Source organism: Sporothrix brasiliensis, assembly GCF_000820605.1.
Source record: "Sporothrix brasiliensis 5110 chromosome Unknown Cont22, whole genome shotgun sequence".
Taxonomy (NCBI): domain Eukaryota; kingdom Fungi; phylum Ascomycota; class Sordariomycetes; order Ophiostomatales; family Ophiostomataceae; genus Sporothrix; species Sporothrix brasiliensis.
In genome coordinates, this window is record NW_024467141.1 from 2,564,243 (window position 1) to 2,590,478 (window position 26,236).

Here is a 26,236-nt window from a genome sequence, read left to right on the forward strand (position 1 = left end):
GTTCGATCTCATTGTTGAAAATCTAGCGAGTTACTAGCTATATGAAGACCATTCCATTTAGGCTAACTAACCAAGCTAGCACTGAAGTCTCTGAATGTGAAGTTTTGCCCCCTTGGGTTTAGGACACCGTCTTATGGAATAGTCTCTACGTCGTACACTTTGCTATCTATCAGTGTACTGCTCACCCTTGTTGGCTGACAACACTGTTGCATATCGTGATACGATGCTACATCTCCATGCGTCTGTAGCTCTGCATATCTGCTGTACGCAATTTATCTAACCCGAACGGCGACAGTGAGCACGCCGGCCGGCAATTCCTTGACGCAAACTTCTTTGACATTTGCCGTTGTAACAGTCTCCTGGCTATAATCATAACTCCAAGGCTGACCTAAACGGATGGGATTGGGTGGCTCTTTGTCATTTAAAAGTCAGATGACAATGAGGTCATATTCATTTACAAACGTACAAAGTACGTTGAACAAAAGAGGTGTGCGGCGTGGCAAAACTTGCGGTGACAAACGGGCAAAAAGTGGACGCCAATGGGGTTTTCTCCCACATATGTCGAACGACATACAACATGCTCCGTACAATACGACATATTTCAATACGACATATTTCGTCGCAAATGTTATCCCCACCGCTCACCGTTCACTGTATTATTCAATTTCCCGCCGCATCCGCCAGAAAATATGGAATACCCCGTACGATGTACAACATATTCAAAAGAACGACAAGAAAAACGTTAAGTAAGAGAAGATAAAAAAAAGAGGGGGAGGGGGACAACCCCCCAGTTTCGACGACGGCCAGGGGAGCAAAAGTGGCAGAAAGACGCGAAAACGCGAAAAGAGCACGAAAAACGCGGAAAATACGCGGTTTCGACAATTCACATCCCCCCACCAATAATGACAGTTTAATTAAATGCAGGGATCCACAGGTACCACTTGACCCGCTGACGATGGCCAATCACATAACATGATTGAGACCACGGAGCGATGGGACAGGGGAGGAGAGGACGAGGGAAAGAGCAGAAGACATCGAGGAGAGGGAGGAAAAAGGAAAGAGGATAAAGTGCGAAGCAGAGAGGGAAAGAGGGAAAGAGTTAAAGACGGATCATGACAATTGCAAGGCTTTCCATACGAAGGGTGCAAACGGCGATGAAGGCTGCAAGAAAGATACAATTTACGGCAAGCAATTGAAACGACACAATGTGAAGAGTAAAGAAAGGCCGTCTTCCTTATTCCGATGACCTCACCTGGCTGTTCTGATGCACGACGTACATGTACCGCGGATCACCTGCATACGGAGGAAAAACCAAACCCCAACAGGGCCTGCACGGCCCCAAGAGACGTATGTGAGTGGATGGTGTGGATGTGCCACTGCACTGTAGCGATGCCTCATGATGCAGGCAGCCAGATGCAGCAGCTGCAGCAGATGGTGCAAGTGTGTCGAAGAATGCAGGGGTTGGGGACTAGGGGAGGAAAAAAGGTGCAGGGCGGTGAGAATCACAGTAGAAGATCTCTGGTTCTGGGTGGTGCAGATTCGATTCGCCCTCCAAGTCAGCCGCAACCATGGGCGAAGCAGAACTGGAAGTAAAGTGAAACAAGAAACGGAACATCGAACAACGACGGCCAAAAGGTGAAGAGGCGAGAGAGGAGAGAAACAACGATGGGTTATGGAAACTGATATTGGAAACAGAGAGAAACAACGGAATAAATAGACGGCATAAAACCTCGCCTTTTTGTTCTACCGTCCCCCGGGAAGAGAGGAGGTGTGAGATGTGGAGGAGACCATAAGATACGGGAAGAGGAAGCAAACAGTCCGAGGAGAGTCACACAGAGACAGCGAGATAAAAAGCTAATAGAGACAGCCTTGCCTTGGACAATGTCAGGTCGAGCCAATGGCTGCAGGCATCGACCGCCCCGTGGTGGTTGCTCACTCGTCCGGAGTGCAAATACCTATTTTGTTTACTATTTGCTACTCTTGTATCGTCTATCGTTTTCCCTGCCTCGTCTCCTTCCTTTTCCAACAGAAGTTCCGTCGCCGTTGCAAGTGGATTCGGTTTGTTGATGGCGCAAAACGGAGCGGTGGCAGAGGTGGACACTCCCGCACATGAACAGGGTGCAGGGTTTTTATTCTTTGCACTCGAAGAGACGCTTGCAATCACACTTGTTCGTAGTCGACGTGGCAAAACGACCCTTCTGCTTTCTTACGGGCATTAAGGAGCAACAAGGACCCTGGAAATCTGTTAGGCGAATCCACGGTTCCATCTTTTTGCATTGCATTTAAACACGAACGTCGCAAATAAGACAAGCAGAAATAGAGCCCACTGACAGTAGCGGTGAGCCATATTCATTGTTACGGGGCAGCTACGACTTTTTCTCTTTGAACACGAAGCATTGTTTGGACGGTGCTTATTGTTGATTTTGCCCCTTATCGACTTATGTTCTCGTCTCGTATCGGGTAACAGCCTAGAACCTGCGCGGCCCACGAGAAAGGAACGGCTCAAAACGGAAATTTTGATGTTAGTGGCCATCCCCGCAAACATAAAAAATTTAACATCAGGAGGCGGCATCCAAAAGAGATCGCAAGTCCATATAACGAGAAACTCGAGAAAAGCATCAGCGCAAGAACCAAAAACGCAAACGTTGCTACCGTTGTCATTGTGTTTTAAATAGACTAGGAGAGCTTAACGTTTGAAACGCTTCGGGGCAAAACATCGCACTATTCTTGGTTAAAGTGAAAGGAACTTCAGGGGAATCTGAGATGAATCTGAGATGCATCTGAGATGCATCTGAACGTGGCTCAACGACTAGCAAATATACTCAACACGTGACATGTAGCCAGAAAGATTTATTCTTTTGGCTACAGGCGTCGATGCAATGTCCCAAGGAAAAGGTCTACTGTAGTTTACAGCGTCTGACCATATAATTGAGATCACGAAATAAATTGACGAAATTAATAGATGATAGATCATGAGGTCCATGTGCGTTGAGATGCCGGTTTCCCCGTGTGCGTCGTAAAATGGGTGGAGAGAAGATCTGCGCGACAAGAAGTAAAGTAGATCGAAGAAAACCAGCCGTAAAATGGAAGAAGAGAAGAGAAGCGAACGGAGACGAGCAGCCGGACCATGAACGAGAAAAGGAAACGAAGAAGAAGAATCACCAAGCGCCGCCAAATTGTTTCCAAGTTGTTCCCTGTTTTTCCAAAGATACACCACCCTCACCCATCCTGCCGCATCCATGCTCTGCGCTCCTTCCCAATGCCTTCAAGTGCGGCGCTTTATGAGGGCAGCGCCCTGTATTTTCAGCTTGATTGCAGTCGGGTACTGCTGCTCGTATCTCCCAGATTGGCAGCTTTGGGCTATAAATGCCATTGACGCAGAGTTGTCATTGTTGGCGTTGTGGCGGTTGAGGACAAGGCGTCGATTCTGTCACGACTGCAGAGGAGGGAACTGGGACAAGTTAGAATGTGGACGGCATAAATCCAAATTAAGACCGTGGAAAGGTCGAGAGAGACTCACGCCGAAGAGATAGCACGCAAGTAAAGAAACCAGCGCCGCGAGGTCCTAGACGCAAACGCTGTTGCGGGTGGTGCTCGCCCACTACACCAGGTTGCCAACCGCTGTGGACCTATCGACACTCACCTCCAAACTGCTACGCAGGTGTCAGTGAGTGCTTAGTGTCCGGAGGATTGACCCCTCTACCTGCCATGTCTACGATAGGGTTACCCCTATGTAGTAGGCTGGGGAGGCTCCCAGGAGACATCATCACCCACAATGTGGGTGGCGGAGAACGAATGGTTGCCTCGTGCGCAGCCTCTGCACAGCTGGATGCCACAACCGGGAACGACACAACGCTGGATAGTTCCAACGTTTTTCCGATCACAGCTGTCGCACACAGCCGAGCGAGAAGGCAGGCTCTTCCACTGTGAGTGGAAGCCACCTCCCACATGATGTGGGAAAGATGGCAAGGCATCCAGTCCTTCGCCGCCACTCACGGTGAGAGCAACGGTGCCCCCAGACGAGAGACGTGGTGCAGTCTGCTGGACGAGCACCGTTTGTTGGCTGGAAATGCCTGCGTTGACGACGTTGCCGCCGTCGTGCACAGCATCCCCAGCCGTCTCACCAGAGATCTCGGGCACCGCTGCAAAGAGAGAATGTGTGTTAAACTTGGTTCCTATTCTTGGTTTTGGGGTTGAGATGCAGAGGCGAAAACTTACTTGAGCGCCCGCCTTGAGGCTCCTCCCCACTCTAGGGGGTGGGAGCTTCGTCGGCGAGGGCTTCGAGGGCGGCACGAGCCACCACAGCGAGCGCATCGCGCCTACGGGCACGATGGGACTCGCTGCCCCTTGCAGGTCCCGAGATTGCCCGGTCTAAAGTTGACCTTGTTAGTATATGATGGTGGCGGTGGCACGATGAGAAAAGAAGAAACCTATGTAGATGGCAGACTTACGCTCGAGATCTCCGGGAGAGTTGGCGGAGAGCGGAGAATGGTCGGCCGGAGCCGACCACTAGAAGGAGAGTCAGTATCTGAGGCCGAGCCTGGAAGAATGTAGTAAGGAAAGAAGGCAAGATGGACACGAGCAAACGTACTTCGTCCGCTGTCAGGAGTTTGGATATATTCATTGCAATTGTAGGACTGGTGACAAATGTTAGCAGCTTGATTAATGCTATGCTAAGGAGAAGAGTGTGAAGGTGTATCAAGGATGGGGAAGTGTGAGCACACTATAGTAGATTGCATCGAAATAAGCATTGAATCTGCTTTTGGTGGGAAAAGAAAAGGAAAGAAGAATAGAAGAGGAGAGAGAAGGAAAAGAGAAAAAGAGGGGGAAGAGCAGGAATTTATATCTGGGCCGTGGGTACGAAAAATAAGAGCAAACGCGTCGAGGACTCTGCTCAAGGAAGGTGCGAAGAGTGGGTTGTGCCAAACAGTGAATCACCACACACAGGTATCAAAGACGGAAGGCACGATGGAGAGGACTCGGCACCTCGTCGGGCCAACGGCCAGAAAGAACGCGTCCGGAGCGTGTGACTCGAAGCCCTCAGCCACTCGAGTGGACGGGATTGGACAGAACGAGGACGAAAACAATAACAAAAAGGTGCACGCGCCAGAGAGGAAACAGGAGGCCAACGGATGGAAGAGGAAAGAGGAGACGTCATTGACAGGACAACCCGAAGGCAATGGAAGCTCGAGGAAGCGCGGGAGGAACAATATGGGGGCTGGAAATGGGAACAAAAGTAAAGGAAAGAGGGAATAACAAGGAGAGGAGGACAAGATGACGACAATAGCTTTGACGACGGAAAGGAGGATGTACCACGACGAGACATTGTATGCTCGCTCTAGACTGTTCGTATCTACGTCGTTTTGTAGGTTGAACGGCTCGCTTGAAGTGCCGCCAAGATCTGGCCTGGGACCCCGAAGCAACATTGAAACTTCGCTCGGCACGTCTTTGGTTGGAGTCCACGAACAATGTTGCCACCATGCTTATGGACGGCACTTGGATGGCACTCGTCGTACACATACTGAGAGCTCGCTCGAAGCGCTCTATCGCTATTCAGTAGCCTTACAGCTTCCAGGACAAGCTCGCCAGCCTTACTGAAGCAACTTCTGCCTCACGATGCCTCCAGTCGACCCCGGTGGTTGTCGATGCCTTTAGTGGTATACTCAATTCTGACAATACATCGCCAACCAAAGTAGATACCGTTGATTGTTCCCAGACAAGGGCATTCCAAACGACGGAACATAATACAGCTGACTGCCAATCACCTTCCACCAACATTCGAGTCTTTCCTTAACCAAACGTGAACATGTTTACGCTGGCAAGCGTGCCTGACCTTCCCATCTTGGAGCATGTATCGTGGTCTCGGTGCCACAGCGATGGCTGCAGCCTTTTTTTTGGTCATGTAGAAAGCCATAATCGTGCTGTGGAAGACCACTGTCCTTTTCCCATGGGATGGGCTTGTCGTGGACACCTGATATTGGCGAGAGAGCACGCCATGATGAAGGCCGGGCCCACTATGGTAGTTGTCCCTCCCTAAATGCGAACCCCATCCAAGAGCAGCTTGTGCATTCCGGTCGACTTGCCGCATCATTCCATCGAAAACAGGCACAATCAGGCATCTGTCCATCCATCCAGTACACGGAGTCCTATATGATGCAAGCGAAAGCTTCAATTTTTTTTCTCTAGACTCCGAAAGAAATATACAGCATCCGTCACCCATAGTCGACAAGATCGGTTCTCGACGCGTCAAAACACCATCAGCTGCCCACGATGTTCTGGCAGCGACAGACAGGTGCCACATTTAGGACTCGAATAATTTCGGTGACGACTTATTGGGGAGAAGAAGGAAGAGGGAAGGAGAGCGCAAGATACGGCGAGAAAGGGGATGCATGATGGTCATCATATACCCAGATTTCAGGAACTGCTCCCAGCTCGCCGGGCGGGCACCTGCATACACTGTTATGACTTACAGTAGAGCGGATTGCCACCGTCGTGAATGTCTCCTGATATCGGCGACGGCATGACCCTGCGGGAGACTACCTGGACAAGTAGTCCAGCTGATCGGTACAAGAGACGAAGAAAGTCTGTTACAAGCAGGCCGAGCGGAAAGTCACGAAGAACTTGACATGTAGCGAAGGCGCTAGGCGAGCCAGATGGGAGAAACACCGTGGAAAGACGCGAAAAATACAGGATTTTGGCTCAAGATTGAGGCAATGGGCACTACAAAAGTGTCGAGACGTAGCTAGAGGTAACGGTGATGTGATTCCCATTGGCTTTATATTGTTTTCCAGGTCGTGTAAACACTTTACGATTGCCGTCAAAGGATTGGATAGGTTCTGTACACCCAAGGACGTGGTCAACCGTTGAAGATCGGCAGACCTCCACCGTAGATCGCCAGGACGAGGAAGTGGGGATATGGGCGGTCGGGGCTATGGACACAGGTGGACAACAAATTGAGACCGGGCGTTCAAAGACAAGTTTCAATATATTCGTGCTGGCAGACGCACAACACAAGACTGAGCCCAGGGGGCACCAGAAAGCAGTGTGACTTCAGATTCTGCTCGTAAAACGGATGCGTCGCCATGGAAATTGTAGGGAGCTAATACGTCACAGTGTTCCCCCCTGCGCGAGAAACTGAGAGCGACTGGGAGGAGCGACCGAGAAGAAACCGACGACAAACCAATAAAGAGCTGACGCGGACATTACAGGCAGTAGACGGATATGAGGATCAGCAAGAACACGGGCGGGGGCAGGTCGACGATCCTGGAAACCGTAGCTACTTGGACTCGGATGTGCATATCCACAATATCGCGGCCTTCAAGGCGATATGTGCACTAGAGATCCCTTCGTGACAGAGCTAGAGCAGCGTGTACAGAATATAGCCTCTTAAGTGTGGACTTCACTTTCTTCGGCACCATTTAGTATCACGAGAGTTTGTGTGCCAGAGAATACCGGGGGATTATGGTCGTGGATGGTTTCGAGATCGCGGCTGGTTGGCTATTGTGGCTGGTGATGGTCCGCAGGACAGTAAACAGATTAGTCTTCCGCAGCAAACAATGCCGTAGGCGGTCATATATTAGTGGCAGTACTCTGACGGAAATCCACAGGAAGCTTTGAGGTCGCTGGTGGGATGATTCTGACGGGCAGGCGATGAGCGTGAGGGGCAGCAAGAACTTGGTTGCTGTGGGCTGCAGCTGATAGACGAAGGGATTCATATCGTTTGTTCGGAGGTACTCATGGCCATCGATGGGCCGAGAACGAGACTATCGTGGTTCGTGTTGGCGCAGTATAGAATGACGGAGGGCGGAACACATTTTATCTTCCTATTGACAAAAACCGTCAGCAGAGCGAGGCGTAGGAGGCTGAATCGAGATGCGATGAGTCGCGGGACAAAACAAAATGGCGTGAATCCTGGAGAGCATGCCCAAGAAGCCGTTTTTGTTGACATATTGGTGTTTTCCGAAGCGGTAGGACTTGTCCAAGGTGAACAAAGGTGAATGTTGCAAATGTCGACAGGTGTGTTTTGCTGAGGGTTGGGCAGACATATGGGTGGTTTGTTTTGGTAGTCGAGATAAAGGAACGAATACAACGAGAAGGGAAGACTACAGGGATGTAAGCAGCTCAAAATTAAAACAAGAGAAGGAAAGAGAAACTGGCAAATTAAACCATCAGGGAAGGGGCGCATGCGTAATAATGGTGGAAGACTCAGAGACGGCAGTCGCTCCTTCCACATTTACTTTTGCAACCCTTGCCAATACAGCTGGCAACATAAGGCTGCCGCCAAAACTGCAGTCACTGTTTCCTCAATTAGAGGCAAGTTCAGTACTCCGCTGGAGGAGATAAATGCTATGGCAGAAAGAACAACTTTCCAAGGACCTGTAAATAACGACTGCACTCTCGGTTGCTAATCAGTGCAAAATATTATTAAAACACCACCCGCAATTTACGTAGATACAGATACGCTGTAACCGCCTCCATCAATCGACAAATTCGGCAGAGGTAAGATGTAGCCTGAGGCTGCAATCGTTTCGACTCGTATGCAAAGGGAGGCACGGCTCTCCAGAGATCAGAAATGCCTTGCCACTACACTTGCCCGTCTCCAAGGCTTAAGTCCTCTTCGTCTAACTTTTATTGGAGCAACCGCGTCGAAGCAGAACTTTTTCGTTATGTCGTCGACAGGTAATTACAACTGGATATGCTTCCATTGAATCAAAATGAGGCTGTCAGTCTGGAAGAACAGCTTGCTGGCTATCAAATAGAACAGTCGTGATTTAGAAGATACTTTTCCACATTGCTCGGCAGTGCTGCTCTGCTTGTTGTTTCACAAGAAGTCGGACTTCTCGTAAAGAGAACACTGTCAGTCGATGTCCTCTGCCGGAAGTGTCGCTCGCTTTGGCTTTTTTAGAATCGTTGTTATCGGTGAGGCAGTGGGGATCCCTTTGAGGTTGGTCGGCATGACGGTTTGTCGTTTAGCGCTATCTCTAGAGATACCACTTCTAGAATCTCGCTAGTATTGTCGGTATTGTAGAGCAGTCTCAGTAAGAGCTAGAGCATATCCTCATATTGTCCTTGGAAATCTGTAAGCTGCGATCAGCACTGCCTGAGACCCAAGTGTGCCGTCCAGGGTTCGAGTAAACATGAAGGGCAGGGGCCCAAAAAGAGCCGAAACAAGGACTAGCGGGAATGCCACGATAGTATTTGAGCAAAGCTAGACAGTCTCACGCATAGCGGTGGGAAGTCGCAAATCCATGGTCGAGCTTCCTTGGAGGCCGTGCTGTCCTGAAAATGGAACTGTGTTTGGTGGTGATGATTGGGTCGATTCAAAGCAACATGGCTTTGGTCATTGCTGTCATGTAGTCGCGATATACCGCAGAATCGAAAATGGCTAATCGACCTCGAAATAGCCCGGCAGCAGCATGCTCAGAGCAAACATATCTATCATAGTGAGCCGACAGGAAATTCCTTTTGGTTCGTGCTAGAAACGTGGCGTGCAAACCAATAAGTCGGCAAGTGTCAATCTGGCGGTAGCCCGAGAACTAGAAACCGCATCATGATAGAAGAGTGTCCGAGATGTCTCAAATATGCAATAGAAAAGCTGCTGCACAGCCATCTGAGCCGGATACGTCAAGCAGACGCTGTAATAACTTTGGTCGGTATCAAAAGCACTTGCAAAGGGTGATGGTAATGTTCACGTACCTCTACAGCAACTCGAGATTTTGGACGAGTTAAATTATAGACAGACGGGCTGGGGAGTTGCGGACAGACGTGTATTAAAGTAGATGTAGAGCATCCGGATAGACGGAGATATAGAGCTGCCATGCCCGAAGAAAAGGAAACGGACAGCTGTTCGGACGCGCTTTGCAATATTAACGAAGGGGAGGAACTAAAACAGAGAAAAAAATGAGAGAGAGAACAGGGGAACATGAAAACAGCTGTGGTAAACAGGTAAGTGGATTGACGCACATTTGTTTGGGTGCTTAAACAACCATATCGAAAAGTGACTTGCGCTTTCCGCATTTGGAAATATATGTGTACAGCAAAGGTTCCTTCCCCATTTCCAAAAAGTCACGAATGAAATCGGTTAGTCAGATAGCTTATTACATTAAAAGGACAACATCATTTTGCTTCTGCTATTCTCTCGAGACTATAAGCTATGCAATACATGTTTATTATCTATCTTGCCAGTTTACTGCGGCTCGCTGGCCACCAGCCTCTATCGGCCCTCCTTTTGAGCGTACGTCACTACATCTCCACACTACGCATCTGTGGCAGGAGCTTTCTTCCCGAAAACCATTTCCAGCAGCTTCTCCTTCTCCGCGCTTTTCTTGGCCAGCTCCCAGAATGCGCCTGTGCCATCCGAACGTTCCTCGTCTGGCTCCAGCTGGCCAGCCTCAGCCACTTCCTTGGCCCTGGCGGCTCGCCTCTCGTCCAAAGCCATGCCGCGCTCCATAAGTTCCCGAGGTGTGCCCATCTCAGCAACGCGACCTTCCTGAAGAACCAGCAGACGATCGAAATCGACAACTGTGCTCAAACGGTGAGCAATGACGAGCACCGTGCAGCCACCCGAGGCAAACTCCCGCCGGAGCGACTCTTGGATAGCACTGTCCGTTCCGCGGTCCACGGCCGAGGTGGCCTCGTCCAGTACGACAATCTTTGGCCGCGTCAAAAGAGCACGCGCGAGGCAAACGAGCTGGCGCTGGCCCTGCGAGAGGTTGCCGCCGCCCGTGGAAATGGGCATCGCTAGGTTCGTGAAGCTGTTGACTTCGTCGTCAATGGCGCTCTTAGTAACACTATCAACGTCGCTGGAATTGCCGTTGCTACCGCCCTGTGCTGTGGTCTCGCTGCTCTCTCCTTCGGGTGTCCTTGAGCCCACGTCGGTTGCAGAGTCTGAAGCAACAACCGTCCCATCGATCGGATTTGCCGCGTCTTCTTCGATGGTAGTCTCCTCACCATTTGACGGCAGCAGGCGGGCGACCTCCTCACCCGTGTGGTCTTCCACCAGTTCAGCCCTAGCAACAGGGCCGACAATAGAGCCAGCTGCAGCCCCAGAAGGTTGCGCGCCGTCCTCGGCCTGGGGCTCGACAAGATGGACACGCTTCAATACGTGGTGCAGGTCATAGTCGTCAATGGAGTCCTCAACGTCGAGGTTCGAGCGCAGCGTTCCTGAGAATAGGAACGGATCTTGGGGAATAATAGCCAGCCGGCTACGGAGTTGGTCTAGCTTGAGTGTCGAGATGTCGATGTTGTCGATCCGAATGGTGCCTTCCTGCGACTCAAGAAGACGGAAGAAAACGGCAGCAAGAGTCGACTTTCCCGCACCAGTACGTCCCACGACACCGATGCGCTCGCCAGGTTGCACTTCGAAATTGAGCTCCTTCAAGACAGGGGGCAGGGATGGTCCGTAGCTGACGGTCAGGTTCTCCACCTCAATGTGTCCCTTGGTCGGCCACGCCGCAGGCACATCGCGGCCACCTTCGGACTCGGTATCGATATCGATGTACTCGAGGATTCGTTCCGCCGCGTTGAATCCGAGCTCGATGCTGGTAACATTGGCAAGTAGCCGGGATAGAGAGCTTGTGTAGCGCAAAGCGAATACAAGTCCGAAGCCCGCCAAAGATGCTTCGACATTTCCAAAGACAATGCAACTGGCCACGGCCGTTACGAACACGGCGCCAAACATGCCCATGCGGAAATTCATCCACCGAGCTAGAAGCTGCAGCGCCCAGCTTGCCTTGGCTGAATTATCGATGAGGCCGAAGACACGGTCCATGTAAAAGTCCGTTCTGTGGAAAGCGCGAATGGTAGACAGGCCCGTTAAGACGGAGCTAAACTGGTCATACACGGGCGAGTGCGCCACAGAGTTGATGCGCTTCGCTTCGCGTGCAGCAGAGATATACACACTGGCGATACGAGCATACAAGACAAGCAAACCAATACCGAAGATAATAATGAAGGGCGACACAGACACGCTATGGCAGTTAGCAAAGCAATGACAAATGAGAAACGGCAGAGGATCAAAGGAATGTCGCTAACCTTGCTGCAATAATCACTACAAGTCCAATGGCACTCTGAAGGAACGAACTCAAATCACTGGCGAGACGCCGGTCCACAGTGAAAGTGTCGGAGGTGAAGCGGTTCAGGACACGGCCAGTAGGCGTCTTGTCGATCCAGCTAAGAGGAGCGCGGAGGATCGAGTGTGTCATCTTCTCGAACAGAACCCGCGAGGCACGCAAGCCCGTAAACATGATAAGCAGCTGCTGCGCGATACTAACAATTAGGGTGGAGTAGTCAAACAAGACATAGGCCGTGATCCAGAAAATAATGTTTTTGCGGTAATTAGCGTCATCATCAGCCGGAACTTGTTGCAAGACTGTCGGCAGGAACGTGGCCGCCGGGGCGCGAATCTGCCAATCCCACTCAGGCTCAGCAATTTGAGTATATAGCCGATGACTAGCAATGCTCGGGTCGTTATCGTAGCTAGCTGAAAGCTCCTTGAGGGACCATGTGGTGGCAACGCTAAGCAGCCGACTCGAGATCAGCAGAGCGAGAATGAGCAGCCAGAGGAGCAATGACTTGCTAGCACGGACATACTCCCGGTATACTCGGGACTTGACACGGCCAGTCTCACGGTCCTCAGAATCCTTTTTCTTGTCATTGGCAGCCTTGTCACCGTCACCATCACCGTCCCCTGTCGTTGCTCCACTGCTATCTCCTCCTGCTGGTTCGTCTTCCTGGGCAGGAGCAAAGGTTTCCGCGGGCAAGCCTTTATTTTGGTAGTGCTCGATCTTCTCCACTCCCTCAACACGGCCACTATCGAGCCGTACAAGATAAGAAGCGTAGGCCATGCACATTTCGGGGTGGTGGGTGGCGAGAATTCGTGTGCGGCCTTTAGCAAGGTCACCGGAAAGCGCCTCGTTCACAATGGTCCGGCCGACGTGGGTATCAACAGCACTCAATACATCATCGAGAATGAGGATACCAGCGCGAGAATATAGAGCACGTGCGAGAGCAACGCGCCAACGTTGCCCACCGGAAAGCGTGACACCCTTGGGTCCAACTTCGGTTGCGTCGCCATCAGCCAGAAGCTCAATGTCCTTGGCTAAGGCACAGGCTTGGAGCACTTTGCGGTACCGGACTTCCCGGAACGGCATACCAAAAAGAATGTTGTCTTTGAGTGTACCACTTTCCACCCACGGTGTCTGCGACACAAACGCCGTGAGCGACGGCAGGACCCAATCGCCTTCGTTGATGTTCTGGTTTTCGATCACCGAGACAGGCGGGGCCTTTGGGACTCGCACAGTACCAGACAACAGCTTCACCTCGCCAAGGATGGCGGCCAGGAGAAGGCTCTTGCCAGCACCAGTCTTGCCAGTGATAAGACTCAACTCTCCGTTGGGGAACGCGACATCGATGTTGCGCAGGATCGAGCGCGTCTCTTCTGGCACAACAGTCGTACCGGCATTGTCTGTAACAGACGATTGTTCAGGGGGAGGAGAAGCAGGTGCTGCGGCTAGTGCGGAAGATTCGCCGTTGGCCGGGACGTCGGAATCCTCAACGCGAGGCCACCGCACAGTGGCGTCGGCAAAGACTACGCTGTCACCTTGGTCGGCGACAGGTGCTTTGTCGGGTTGGTTGAGGTACTTCTCAACACGAACACAGCTTGTCCAAGCCTCCATGAGGTACACCTGGATCAGAGGTAGGTATCCGATGGCCTCGTCCAGTTGGTCAAACAAGCCAAGAGAGGCGAAGATCACCGAGGCACGAACGTGGGTCGGTGTTGTAAACGTGTACACTGCAATAGAAATGCTAGAGAGCATAATGGGTCCCGTGTTGATAATAAAGCTGAGTGAGCACATCCACTTGGCCACACGCCAAAACTGCCGCAGCTCTTCGTTGCGGCTCTGGATGATCTTTTCTTCGTACAGCTGCTCAAGAGCCGAATATTTGATCTGGCGCATACCCTGCAACGCCTCAGTCAAGACGTGGGCCTTGGCATCGCGGTACTTCATGAGGCCAAACTGGATCTTTGCGTACTTCTTAGACATCACATGGCTGATGGGGTAGACCAATAGAGCGCATGAGAAGCCAGAGAAAAACGCCTTCCAACCAAGAAACTTTATCAAGACGGAGCCGGCAAGGATCAGCTTAAAAATAGCGAGAGGAAACCAGTAGTTGTATGTGCAAAAAATCATCATACGGCCGCTGTACAAAATTAGAAAATAAATCGCAGTTGTTAACAGCATCCAATTTGAAAACTGACCTGTCGAGTTTCATGTGGTTCACAACAGATTGGCGGACGTCGCCCTCTGGCTTTTTAGGTCCTTTCTTGTCCCTGTTTCCTGTCTTTCCATCGCCTTCGGCAACTTTGTGGCCGGGGTCAGCAGCTTCGTCAAGACGCAGAGCCTTCTGGAAAATCAGAGTCTGGACCAGCGAGTTCAGTGGTGCCTCAAGACGACTCGACGTGAGCCAGCGTTGCGCGCTGCCAATCCAGATCTGAAGGACCAGGCTGACACCAATGCCAATAACCCAGCCCCAGAGTTTTGGGTTGGCAGCCTTGTTGCCCCCTTCGTGGCTATCCAGCCCCTCAAGGAACTGGTAAATGATAAACTGTGGGAACAGGGCCAAAACCGAACGAACGAATGTCAGTGCCCACTGCAGGAGCAACGGCCACTTGTACGCCACCAGAAGCTGCCACCAGAGACGGCCTTTGGGACCACCGGCACTGCCACCACGGGCGAGATAGCGTTCGTTCACACAGGATGAGCGAGTGTTGCCGTCAAGATTGGGTAGGTCCTCAAGCTCCAGTTTCCGCGCGTTGGCAATGTCAAAAACGATTTTATTCCAGTCGAAGCTGAAGCGAGAGAGAATAGATACGGCATGTTGCTGATCAACTAGGTCGCCCTTGTAGTAGACGTCGGGGCGATGGGGAAACGTTGCGAAGCATAAGGTAGCGACCAGAGCAGCAAGTACTTGCACGAGCCAGCAGACGGCCGTGCCAGTGGCAAGCCCGTCTTCAGCAGCCACATTTTGCCCAGCCAGGATGTGCACAATATCGTAGCCGTAGCGGTATCCGAGAGAGCCGACAAGCAGGGCGCTCGACGAAAACGCGATGATAGAAAGCACCCACCGCTGGTCGTACTGTTCTTTGGCCGGGGTGCTGGCCAACTGGAGGCAGATGAGGGCCCATGCAGGGACGTCTGCCCAGCTGTCGAACGCGAAAAGCCAAGGCCGGTCTAACGATGCGGGTGGTGCGGTAGCAAGTGTCAACAGTATCGCCGATGTGATGGATGCTGCAAGGCCGAGATACAGGCTGAGATATGCGCCAAGACGAGGCTGCCGATCAGAAAATGCTGCCACAGACGCCTCAGTAGCTTTGCCGTCTGCACTCTCAAACAGCTGTGGGACGACCTCATATGCCCCGCCGCCTTGCGCGCCGCGGTTGCGCCGCGCAAATTGGGCTTTGGTCCAAAGCTGGCGGAAAGATGGGAGCGACAGTAGGAAGACAAGGCCAAGGTTGCTGGCACCCACGATAGGGTGCAGCAGCGCCCAGCTTTTGTCGTCCATTGCTGCTACCATTTACGACCAAGCCTGACGCAATTGAGACGAGTCGTGTGGGACGTCGCTTCGGTGACTGTATGATGGTTTGAAGATTGTAAAGAGTGAACTTTGGTGGCGAACGGCCTCTTCTGCGGAATAGTCGATACCGAAGGTGTGCTCGAGCGAGGCGCGTGTGCGGTTCGGGTGCCTAGTGGCGGGCACTGCGGAGCTAGACACTGTAAGAAGGCCGGCTGAAACCCCAAACTCAACAACGCAGAGTGGCATAAGGCTTATGCAAGACCCATTGACGCAAATGATCCACTAGCGTGGCTGTCTGGGTCGATCGGAAACCGACTTGACAATGGAGAAATGGAGAAAACGACTAGGCGAGACTGCGACAAAGGCTCGACAGCCCCAACTTATAAGTGCGGCAGCCGAGTCGGCCGCCTTGCCAAGGTCTGATCTTGGGCTGTGGCTTCGTCCAGACACAACAACACTCTGGTTCCACGGCGTCTTGGGTGTTGAATAGAACAGACGGTGAGCGGATGGCCAGGCCACCTAAGCGAAGAATTTTTGGAGTTGCAAGGCAGCCAACAAAACAGACAAATGCAAGGACACAACGCTGCATGTCAAAAGGCAAAAAGGGAAGCAAGAGATAAGAAACGGGAAAGAGCACTCACGAGACCTCCATTCTTTCTGCGGAAGGCACACGGGCCACTACAAGAGTTAGACGCTGGAAGATTGTCCGCATCTACCTGCGGACAAAAGTGGGTCCTCTATGACCGCCTTGCTCGGCGAACAATCCAAAACTCCGAGCATGCCCATTCGTCAAGGTCCCTGGATTTGACACAGTCAGGAGAGGAGAACAAGCCTGTATTTCAAAAAGCAAGGCCTATAATTTGCGGAAACCAGCCTGCAGCATCCGCTCGTTGTTTCGCTTACCGTCACAAATAACAACCGGGCCTGAGCTGTGTGAGATGCATCGTGAGCCGAGAACCACCGGCGGCAGTTCTTTGGTCGACCCAATCACCCATTGAGGGGGTCATTTTGGCAACAGCAGCCAGGCTCCAAGGCAGAAGAAAGACACGGTTTGGCGCCTTTAGGCACATCCTCCTTTTAGAGCGCGCGACTTCGAACTGCTCGAGCCCATAGAGGAGAGGGCTTTGAACAGAAGCAGTCAGCAAATTGTTTCCTTACGGCACGACCAGTGAGGCCCAAACACGTCTTGGATGCGCTCGCTGCAACATCGAGCTCGCGCAGTGCCAGGCAAATATCTTCTAGCCAGCAGATCCTTCAATAACGACGGCACACTGCACAGATGGTAAACGGCAAATCTGAGCCGGGCATAGCTTGACTCGTCAGTCACAGGACGTCCTCGTGCAGCTCAGTCGAGTATTGGCAAAATCCTTCTCATGCAAAAAAAAAAAAGCAGTTGCGCTCCTCTGCTCCTCTGCCTCTTTGTCCCTTCTCTTCCGTACCTTTTTACGACCCTAGCCCGTCGCTCCGTCACTGGCAGCCCTTTCACGTGACGTCTCTTAGGACCTGCAATGAACATCGAAGCTTGGCGAGGCTGTTGGCGCAAAAACATCGCGAGCCCAAAGTACATTGCAGACTTCGAGGAAGTCGGTCTCGGACGTCGAGCAGTGTTGTGACCGGAAGTCGCACACGGAGATGTGACGGTAGAACATATATGTGCGTTGATTCGTTGGACAGCCAAGTGGCCTGATTTGGCTTGCATCTCATCAAGTCACAAACTATCCTCGCAAAACTGTCAGTAAAGAGCATCGATGGTCTCAACTGGATTGTGATGCTTCCTGTTTTATCAAACACAGAAAGTGCTCAGAAGGCAGGTTGGAATGAAGCCAACAATGCCAATGGCCGGAAAAGAGAAGGACTCGTTGTCGGATATGGACTGACAAGATCATATGGCATTGCATCGTGTCAATCGATGCTTTCTTCCGGTCATTGGATGGCCGAACATGGTATGCAATGGAAATGTGTCAAGGCTTCCCCTAAGACGAACGCTGCTATTGTTGTTCTTGTGGAGAGGCCCATCAGCCACGAAAGGAAAGAGCATCGAGGGGGACAATAGCAAGCAATAAGGAAGGAGCGACCAGCATCGTGAGCACGCCCAGCATGCCTGGCCAGGTACCCGGAGAGGCGCCAGCACCGAGCCACAAAAGCCTTTGCCACACCCAAAGGGCCTTATTCCCTCCGTTTCGTTATTGTTTCGTCCTTCTATTCTATAAAGTGGCGTTTTGTTTCTACACCAGGTACACCATCACCGAGTCGCCGAGTGTACGAGGCAATGTCCTCCACCATTCGTGGCTACACAGGCCTATGGGCCCCTCAATGTACGGTGTTTTGTATTATTCCTCTTTCTCCTGTTGTCGTTCTCGTTCCTTGTCGTTCTCTTCCATTGGCTGCGCCCTTATATCTTTTTTTCTTTTCTCCCTCACATCATCCTTTTAGTTTTTCTTTACCCTTCGTGTTTTCGTTTACCTTTACTTCCTGCCCCATGCCTTAACCATCCCCCTTTTCGTCTCCTTTCCTTTGTGATCATCTGTTGCCCGGTTCTCCCTACCGCCGTCGAACAATTCTCTTCAGCAGTGAGACACAGCTGTGGTGGACCTCTGCCGTCGCAGAGACCGACAACCTGCAGCGATGGTCCGCAACTATGGCATGGAAGAGCCTCTCTTCGTGATTGTCATCACCTTCCTCGCCCTGGCATGGGTCACTTGTTGTCTCCGCGCCTGGGCCAAGCTCGTCGTCCTCCGCAAAGTCACGGCCGATGACTACCTCATGCTCTGCGGAATGGTAGTTTTTTCTTCGTCTCGCGTCTCTACTTGAGTCAAACTTCCTTCACCAAACCTGACAATTTCTTACCTAGGTCTTCTACACCGGGTACGCGGCGTCCGCTCTCTACGGAGTGACACATGGAATCGGCACACTCGGCGAGGGCATGTCACTTGAGGAAGCATCGATCGGCCTGCGTGCTTGGTGGCTCTGCGAGATGCTATACGCGCCCGTCACACTCTGCGTCCGCACATCGGTGGCCGTGTTCCTCCTTCAGATCGCTGTCCAACGCGTTCATCGCCGCACCATCATCGCCGTGATAGTAGCCTTTTGGGTTGTTACAATCCCCCTTTTCTTCGTGGCCATTTTCCAATGCCGGCCCATCTCCTACTTCTGGATGCAACCCTTCCCAAGCGTCCCGCGCGGCACCTGCGTGGACGGGCGAGTCATATATATAGTGTCTGTTGTGCACTCCGTCACAAGTGCCTGCTGTGACTGGACACTCGGCATCCTCCCTGTTTTCATGCTCTGGAAGGTGCGACTCAACGTGAAGACCAAGCTCTCACTCTTTATGCTCCTTAGCATGGGCGTTTTGTTAGTTTCCAAACTCGTGTTTTCATTTTCTCCATAATCTACTAATATATATTTTTAAAGCGCTGGCATAGCTCTCATCGTTCGAGTCGTCTACGTCCGGCCATTTGAGGTTTCTATCAACTTCCTCTTCGAGACCCTGTGCGTGCCACTGTCTGCTCACAGGACACACTCTTTCCTCCAGATCCTAACATAAGTTTAGTAACGTTGCCAACTGGTCCATCCTAGAGCCTAGCATTTGCATCATCGCCGGCTGCCTAGCCACTCTCCGTCCAATATTCAGCTGCTGTGGTTGGAACAGGGATACGCGGCACTCAATAAGGACGCCAGTCTGGTGCCAAAATACAAGCTCCCGCTCCCGAACCCCCAACAAAAGCAAGAACAGCCGAACCATCGGCTGCCCCCTCGAACCCGTATCCAATGGCAGCAAACAGGTGCTTTCTAAACCTTCATGGCGCGCTCACGGCCTCCGGCGCTCACCCCGGCTGACAATGGATGAGGAGTGCACGGAATACGAGCTGATGGTGAACAACGAGAAGGACAAGCACTTCGCCACGGACAGAGTGTGTGACATGGAAGACCAAGCTGACAGACGGGCAACCCACCTTGACCTGGGTGACGAAGTGCATGACGATGTCGATCTTGGAACCCTCGCGACCAAGCAAAATCACATTCGTCGGTCGTTGGCAGCCAACGCGTCTATCAACCCCGGCCAGTCTGTTCGATTCTCCACTCCATCCTCCCTGGGCACTCCGTTGCGATCCCAGAAGCAGCTTAACCGCCTATCACAGTGGATTGATTCGCATGGGCAGCATCCACTGGCGTCCTCGCCAGTAGCGGCGTCTCCTCTCTCAGCATCCGCTTTGGCAACACCGTCTTCGCCGCCTCCGCGTGCTCCCGTCATGTCACCATCACCATGTCATATCTTTGTTAAGCAGCACACTGTCGTTGAGTACAAGGACTCACCGAAGTCATCCGGCATCCTTCCTTCGCTTCCTATGAGCGCCAAGATCCCACCAATGCCTGAGCTTCCTCGGGACACTACGATGAGTTCGATCGCCTCCGAAAAATCATTCGAAGACTGTGCGTTTGGCGAGCATTTAGTGAAGATTTCTGGACCAAGCACGAAGCTCTGAGGAACACTCCCATACATTACTTCAGCCTCATGAGGGTACCAAGGGGCTGTCACCGGTATGGGTCACAATCTCTATCAACACGTATTTTCTTTGCAATTTATAATGTCCATAACGGCATTTCTATAAGTAGCTGTCAGAGTAAGGGCAATCTTACTTCTTGCTCCAGCTCATAGTATTAATTGACACATGTCTTTTTAGAACTCTTTGTCTACGGCGTGTTATAACTAGGAGATCGAAAGCAACCAGATCTCTTCCTCTACCCCGTATACTCCATCGTCCTCTATTTTAGCCCAATTAGTGCTCTGGGAGCGGCCCCCCAAGCGTCTTGTTGCCGAGGCGGCCGTAACAGCCCATGGCGCCGTCGACGTCGACAAGAATAGTGTCTTGATGTTGTCAGAATTCTGAAATATGTCAATGTATGGTGCGTGTAACTCACTAAGATCCAGGGTGCTGGTCGTAGGCCGGCGTCTGTGGCTGCTGAGGCAGGTGCACTTGAGGCTAAGTGTGAGGCCCTTCTTGTAGGCATCGGATCCCGTGCGGCCAGCAGCGTGAGGATTGGCTGGGAGGCGTGAGAGGGAGGTCTCACAGCCCGAGCATGATTTCTGGAAGTTGCCACTGAACGTGTGTATTGGCATCAGTATAACAGCTGTTTGGGGCTGTCTGATGGAGGAAAGACTTACTTTTTTTTACCAACCAGGTTGCCGTTGCTGTTTGCGATGCACGCATCGAGATCGATCCTTGAGTTGTCAGTGGAGCCCAGGATCACCTTGAGACACATAAGGGACACCTACCATGTCCAGTTGTAGCCAAATGACGCTGTGTTCAGATTGTTGCAGTACATGCCCAAGTAGCTCTGGTTCAGCTGAGCCGTCTGGATGTTGCACGAACCGGCGAAAGCGAGCTGGCCGGCCACCAGTAGAGGCATAGCAGCGAGCGCGACGGCAGTGGTAACGAGAGTTTTGATACCGGTCTGGTGTCGGTGCGTGAGGAGCGAGAGACACCCTCCGCTCGAAGAGGGAGATGACATAGTAGCGACGCTGGAGTGGGATGCAAAGATTGAGATGCAATGAGAAGATACGATACAATATCGAAAAAGGTATGTATTATATCAAATTCTTTGGGCAGATGAAGTACGGCAACGTTCTCCGGGGGAAGGCACGATGATAAATATATAGATGGATTTTTCTCAATCTGTTTGACCTCCATCCCCTTTTTGTGTCTTTCCTCTTTACCTTTTGGTCCCCTTTCTTCACTTTAAGTTTCTGCACACGAGGCACTCGGTGTGTTACGACTACAAAGAATAAAGCCACGACGGACAATCATTCTGAAATGTTCGGGGCATTGGGCGCCAGTTTTGGAGACATGTTATCCGAAATCCCCTATTTCGTACGCAGTGTGAACAACATTGGTTCTTTTGGTGGCTTGGGATTGAGAGAATATAAAGCCATCTCTAAACCACCAACTAGGTCCACGTTGCATTATGCCGTTGTGCGCAAATGTTCACATTGTCCAACCGTGATGTGTAGGAAAGTAGGCGACCAATTTGCTGTCAATCTACGTACCGTACGCGTCGACACTACTAACACTTCAAATTGCTCTCGAGTAAAGCAGCAGGCATACGCGTCATACAGGAGGACAGGAGAGATATAAAATGAGACACATCACACATAAGCAAGTGTGTTTAATTCGCGAGCAGACAGGAGCCAAACCTTTGTCATCCACGTTTCTCGCCTGCGCACGGTTCCTTATATTGTTTGCTTTTCTGTTGTTGCGCCGGAACACGCCGACAGGTTAGGATTTTCCAATAAAAAATAAATACAAATGAACTAAAACAAAACAGAGAGAAAAGAGATGTGTAACGTAAGCAGGAAAACCTGCGTAATGGGACACAATTTGTTGGTGTCAGTCGAGCGTCCCTGAGTTCGCTTGGGTTCGGACTGGGCACTGTGGTACAAAAGCACAGCCAAGAGGGACCACGGAGTGCAGGGGGGCGACCGAGGACGAAAGGACGAACACGGGGCGAGAAGGGGGGGGGGAGAGAGAGAAAAAGAAAAAGAATAATAATAAAATAAAATATACTGGACTACGGGGTGACTCGACCTGTCAGCCGGAATTTGTCAGACGGCGGTGCCCCCAGCATGAAAATTGCGGCTACGGCAGTGCAACCCAACCTAGATGATGCAGGTTGATATGGAGGTGAAGAGACAGTCCAGTTAATATAATAATTGCTGGAGCAGGCACGAAAAAAATTATGTACAAATGGTCGACTGTGTCACCAGCAGAGACGGCCGCTGTCAAAAACCAAGTCACCCAATTGCAAGCATTCTCACACCTGCAAGTGCACGTGAGCACGCAAAGTAACACCCAGGATCCTGGAGAAACGCGGTTCAGTTGATCATATGGGTCAATTCTGGGGCTCAGTCTTAAATTTTGCCAGCGTAGAGTCCAGACCATAAATTAAAACCAGGTTCGAGGAGCCGAAAAGAGGTAGTTTATCACTCATCCGGGTAGATCAATACGGTCTGCAAAGAGACAGCAGACGGGAAATAATCAAGCGTAAGCCACAAGCCACCAGCCACAGGCACAAAGTTATTAATATATAGTTCAATCAAGTTCGTAGAGGTTTCTACCTTTTCTCATTTTTTTCTCGTAGTGGAGTTATGCCAAAAGATATGAATCTGTTTGGAGGAAACTATGCAAATGCAAAGATGTGATGAGAAATTGCAAAAAGAAAAGAAAAAGAAAACAAGCGTATGTCTGCAGTCAGCAAACAAAGGAGTATTAGAGCCCAGAGAATCCCGTGACAAAATGAGTTTGAAAAAGCAAAAAGACATGAGAAAATAACAAAAAGTAAAAGAAAATAAAAAGGGGAGCTACCCGTGTGGGGGGTACCTTGATAGAATTGAAGGAAAATATGTCCGTTGTTAACCTCGCGAAAAGAAGGGTATGAACGAGGCTAAACCAGAAGGTAGCAGAGAAATACACAAGTTGCTGAAACAAGCCACACAATTCCAACATCTAGGGCCCTTTTATCGCGTCTCCGGCATTCTACCTCTCCACCTTCACACAGCCAGTCATCTGGTCGTGGGCCTCAGATGCCAGCGTCGTTCTCCAAGAAAGTCCTTCATAAAAGAACTTTTTACAGAGCGAAGATGGCAACGGCCAGGCCGCCGATCAGAGTGACGAACGAGCCGGCACCCAGGGACTTGGCATCGTTGGTGGCGACAGTGGAGGCAGTGCCCGTGGAATCCGAACCCGACTTGGTGGCGGTCTCGGTGGCAGTGATGACGGTCTTGGAGCCACTGGGCTTGGAGGTGGTGATGGTGCCGTTGCCAGCAGCCGAGGTCTTGGTGGTCAGAGTAGTCTGGGCAGTCGAGCTGGAAGACGAAGTGGTAGCGGTGGTCTTGACCGACGACGAAGAAGAGGACGACGCCGAAGACGAGCTGGAGGTGGTCTTGGTGGTGCCAGTAGGGGCCGACGTGCCGGTGGTAGTGTCAGTGGAAGAGCCGCTGGCCGAGGCCGAACCAGAGCTGGAGGCAGCGCCGCCAGAGATCTTGAAAGGGAAAGAGTACTCCAGGATGCTGGGGTCGGAGTCCAGGGTGATCTCAATGCCGTAGTTGGCCTCAGCACCCAAGGACTTGGAGACGGCCCAGGCGAACTCGCCGGCAGAGTTGGCAACGCCAGCTGGAGACAAGTTAGTACTCAAAAGACTATGTAGATAGTGCCTTTTCTCTTTCTTAAATCAAGCGTCACATACCCTTGATGACGGAGATCGTCTGCAGACCCTTGGGGGTAGCGCCGCCGAGCAGCGTCAGGGTGATGGTGTCGTTGTTGTACTCGGTGGTGGGTTCCCAGGTGATGGTGAAGGTCTTGCCAGCGGGGACGACAGAGCCCTCGGTTGGCTTGGTGATGACGTCGAAGTTGGCGGTCTGGGCCAGGACGGCGCTGGCGAAAGCCAGAACAGAGGCAGCAGTGCAACGCATTTTGACAGTTGTTGGAATGGTGTTAGGTGTGATGAAGACGTTGAGCGAGTGATAGTAGAACGAAAATATCGATGTATGAAAGAAAGTAGGCAGTTGGATATGAAAGTCGAAAGTGATATACAAATATGATAATGAATGATAGAGAAGAACCGAAAAAAGCGAAGGAATGTGGTATTTGTATAAACCGAGAAAAGAGTGATCCAAAGAAAGGGAGGAGTAGGAGAGAAAAGAGAAGAAGGGAAAAGCGAAGTGTGGGCGTGTGGGCAATATGAGGGAACACTTTCCAAACTGGGCACGCCCGTCCATCACACGATGAACATAGCGCCGGGGAAATAGCCAGGCCATAACGGGGGAAAACTCTGACTGGATGTGCCTCAGTTTGCAATCCTTCTCGCTGCGACCCAGCGTTAACACCAATTTGGCGTATGCCAGGGTGTGATGAGTGACGGGCGAGACTTTTCGAGACAGGACCTTTTTGCGCCTCACGATAGAATGGCGCCTTCCAATGGCATTGGGCCAAGCCCACAAGGCGCCAGGCTCCGGTCCAGGCCATGCGAGGCCTATCCTTTCTGTCCTATTATTCCAGCGGATCTTCGGACGACGCGGGCCTTGTCTGGCCTTCTTTCGCCTCTCTCAGTGGCGATCGACCTTGACAGTCGACGAATCTCTTCAGTGGGACCTTGCAACTGCAGGAACCGTTTTTTCTGCACAGCTGCTGTGGAAGAATCAGGTGCATACTGCATGCTGTGGAGTGGCCCGTCTTTCGCTCTGGTTGCCTAACTGGTCCACCGTCAACAAAACCGTTGTCAATGAGGGTGGCTCGCAGGCTCTTCGAAGTGTCGTGAAAGATTGGAAGAGGAAAAAGGGGAAATCGCTTGCCCAGGGGCTGGCGGATTATTTAGGTGTGGGTGGAGCCAGCGAGCCTAGCGTTATTTTTGTTTTCTTTTTCCTCTTTCAATGTGAACTTTCCCATCAATTGGATCTTGCCCTCGCGGGTCCTTTCCATTTCGGGCATGCTTTCGTGGTTGCAGGCGGTCGCTTCCACTAGCCTCATTGGCCCTCTAAACCTACACAGTAAGCATCATTTGCACCTTGGGCTGGTCCCAACCTGTTCCTGGTTCGCACAGGCACGGTTGAGAATACCCACACCACTGTCTCACCTCCTAGTTTAAAGTTTGGCATGCAGTTTTGGGTCCTCTCCGACCGCAATGTCTTGCTTAGTGCACCGAGCTGGCTCAGCCACGACCGAAGCATGACCGGCAGGGACGAACGCGACGATGGGGGGGGGGGGAAGAGGGAAAAGGAAGTCAGAGCAATTTGATCATGTCAGCAGTGAAAAGAGCAAAGGACAGTTGCTCTTGGCCGATATTTCCGACCAACACCCGGTTACTGACGTCGATTGGAGTGGACAACATATCTTCAGAGTGCGGGTACGTTGTAGGACATGCTTCGTACATGACCAACTCTCTAAACGCTCACGCACACCATCAAATGCCAGACAGAGACACCATCGATGCGGCTGGGCACAAAAAAAACGCCACTGTCATTTTCGCCAACGGCTGTCTCTTCTCAGATGACAATCCTCGTCAGCCTTCGGAGAACACAAGCCACTATGACCTCCAAACACCACCTCACCACAGCTGACATACCACGCTCACCAGTCATGGAGCCCTCAAGATTCACAAGAGATGGAGCAGGGATTCACTCATTTACCCTTTCTTTTTTCCTTCTCCTCGGATTTCCTTCTCCTCGGAGGACTTGTCCCTAGTAAGGAGGCATGGGATGGGTCCCGCCAAGATGAGGCCGTCTTTTCTTGCCAAGCCTTTGATGCAAGTGAACGGAGCACATTTTGGGCAAGAGACGACCAGGGGGACCTCAGTGAAGTGTTCGGCTCGAAAAATTGCACTAGGAACTCGGGACGGAGAGCCAGGCTAGCTTCTGCTCTTCGTTACAGAGTGCGTCCGTTTCGCATACTCTGTACTTGTCGAAGTGGTGAAGCCACAGTGTCTCTCACCTACCAAGGAAGTCGATGTGAGGTACTCATATTCTTGAGAATATGAGGGGAGTGTTTGGAGCTTCAAAGGCGGTTCAGCAAGTGTCTCGACCGTTATGTACAGGTCTTATGACATCTCACAGAAGCAGAAATGACTGTAAATTTTCACAGTCACAAGTCCAAACCGCATGGGATAGTAA

The 26,236-nt window shown here is 51.5% G+C and overlaps 5 protein-coding genes across 5 annotated transcripts; 2 read left to right on the forward strand and 3 right to left on the reverse strand.

Annotated features, from left to right (window-relative positions):
- Window positions 1-10,255: 10,255 nt before the first annotated feature.
- SPBR_08067 (ABC bile acid transporter) lies at window positions 10,256-15,564 on the reverse strand (the record flags this gene model as incomplete). The annotated part of the gene is made up of 3 exons (XM_040766305.1): window positions 10,256-11,874; window positions 12,083-14,052; window positions 14,261-15,564. The coding sequence occupies 3 exons, from the start codon at window positions 15,562-15,564 to the stop codon at window positions 10,256-10,258; spliced, it is 4,893 nt and encodes a 1,630-aa protein (XP_040614996.1).
- Window positions 15,565-18,201: 2,637 nt separating this feature from the next.
- Window positions 18,202-19,120, forward strand: SPBR_08897 (uncharacterized protein; the record flags this gene model as incomplete). The annotated part of the gene is made up of 3 exons (XM_040767023.1): window positions 18,202-18,354; window positions 18,428-18,927; window positions 18,988-19,120. The coding sequence occupies 3 exons, from the start codon at window positions 18,202-18,204 to the stop codon at window positions 19,118-19,120; spliced, it is 786 nt and encodes a 261-aa protein (XP_040614997.1).
- Window positions 19,121-19,415: 295 nt separating this feature from the next.
- SPBR_08745 (uncharacterized protein) lies at window positions 19,416-19,858 on the forward strand (the record flags this gene model as incomplete). Its single annotated transcript, XM_040766983.1, has 2 exons — window positions 19,416-19,639; window positions 19,759-19,858. 2 exons carry the CDS (start codon window positions 19,416-19,418, stop codon window positions 19,856-19,858), a joined length of 324 nt encoding a protein of 107 aa, XP_040614998.1.
- Window positions 19,859-20,354: 496 nt separating this feature from the next.
- On the reverse strand, window positions 20,355-21,087 carry SPBR_08672 (uncharacterized protein; the record flags this gene model as incomplete). The annotated part of the gene is made up of 4 exons (XM_040766910.1): window positions 20,355-20,443; window positions 20,497-20,675; window positions 20,741-20,797; window positions 20,852-21,087. The coding sequence occupies 4 exons, from the start codon at window positions 21,085-21,087 to the stop codon at window positions 20,355-20,357; spliced, it is 561 nt and encodes a 186-aa protein (XP_040614999.1).
- Window positions 21,088-23,199: 2,112 nt separating this feature from the next.
- On the reverse strand, window positions 23,200-24,043 carry SPBR_08630 (GPI anchored serine-threonineeeee rich protein; the record flags this gene model as incomplete). The annotated part of the gene is made up of 2 exons (XM_040766868.1): window positions 23,200-23,744; window positions 23,818-24,043. The coding sequence occupies 2 exons, from the start codon at window positions 24,041-24,043 to the stop codon at window positions 23,200-23,202; spliced, it is 771 nt and encodes a 256-aa protein (XP_040615000.1).
- Between the last annotated feature and the right edge of the window lie 2,193 nt (window positions 24,044-26,236).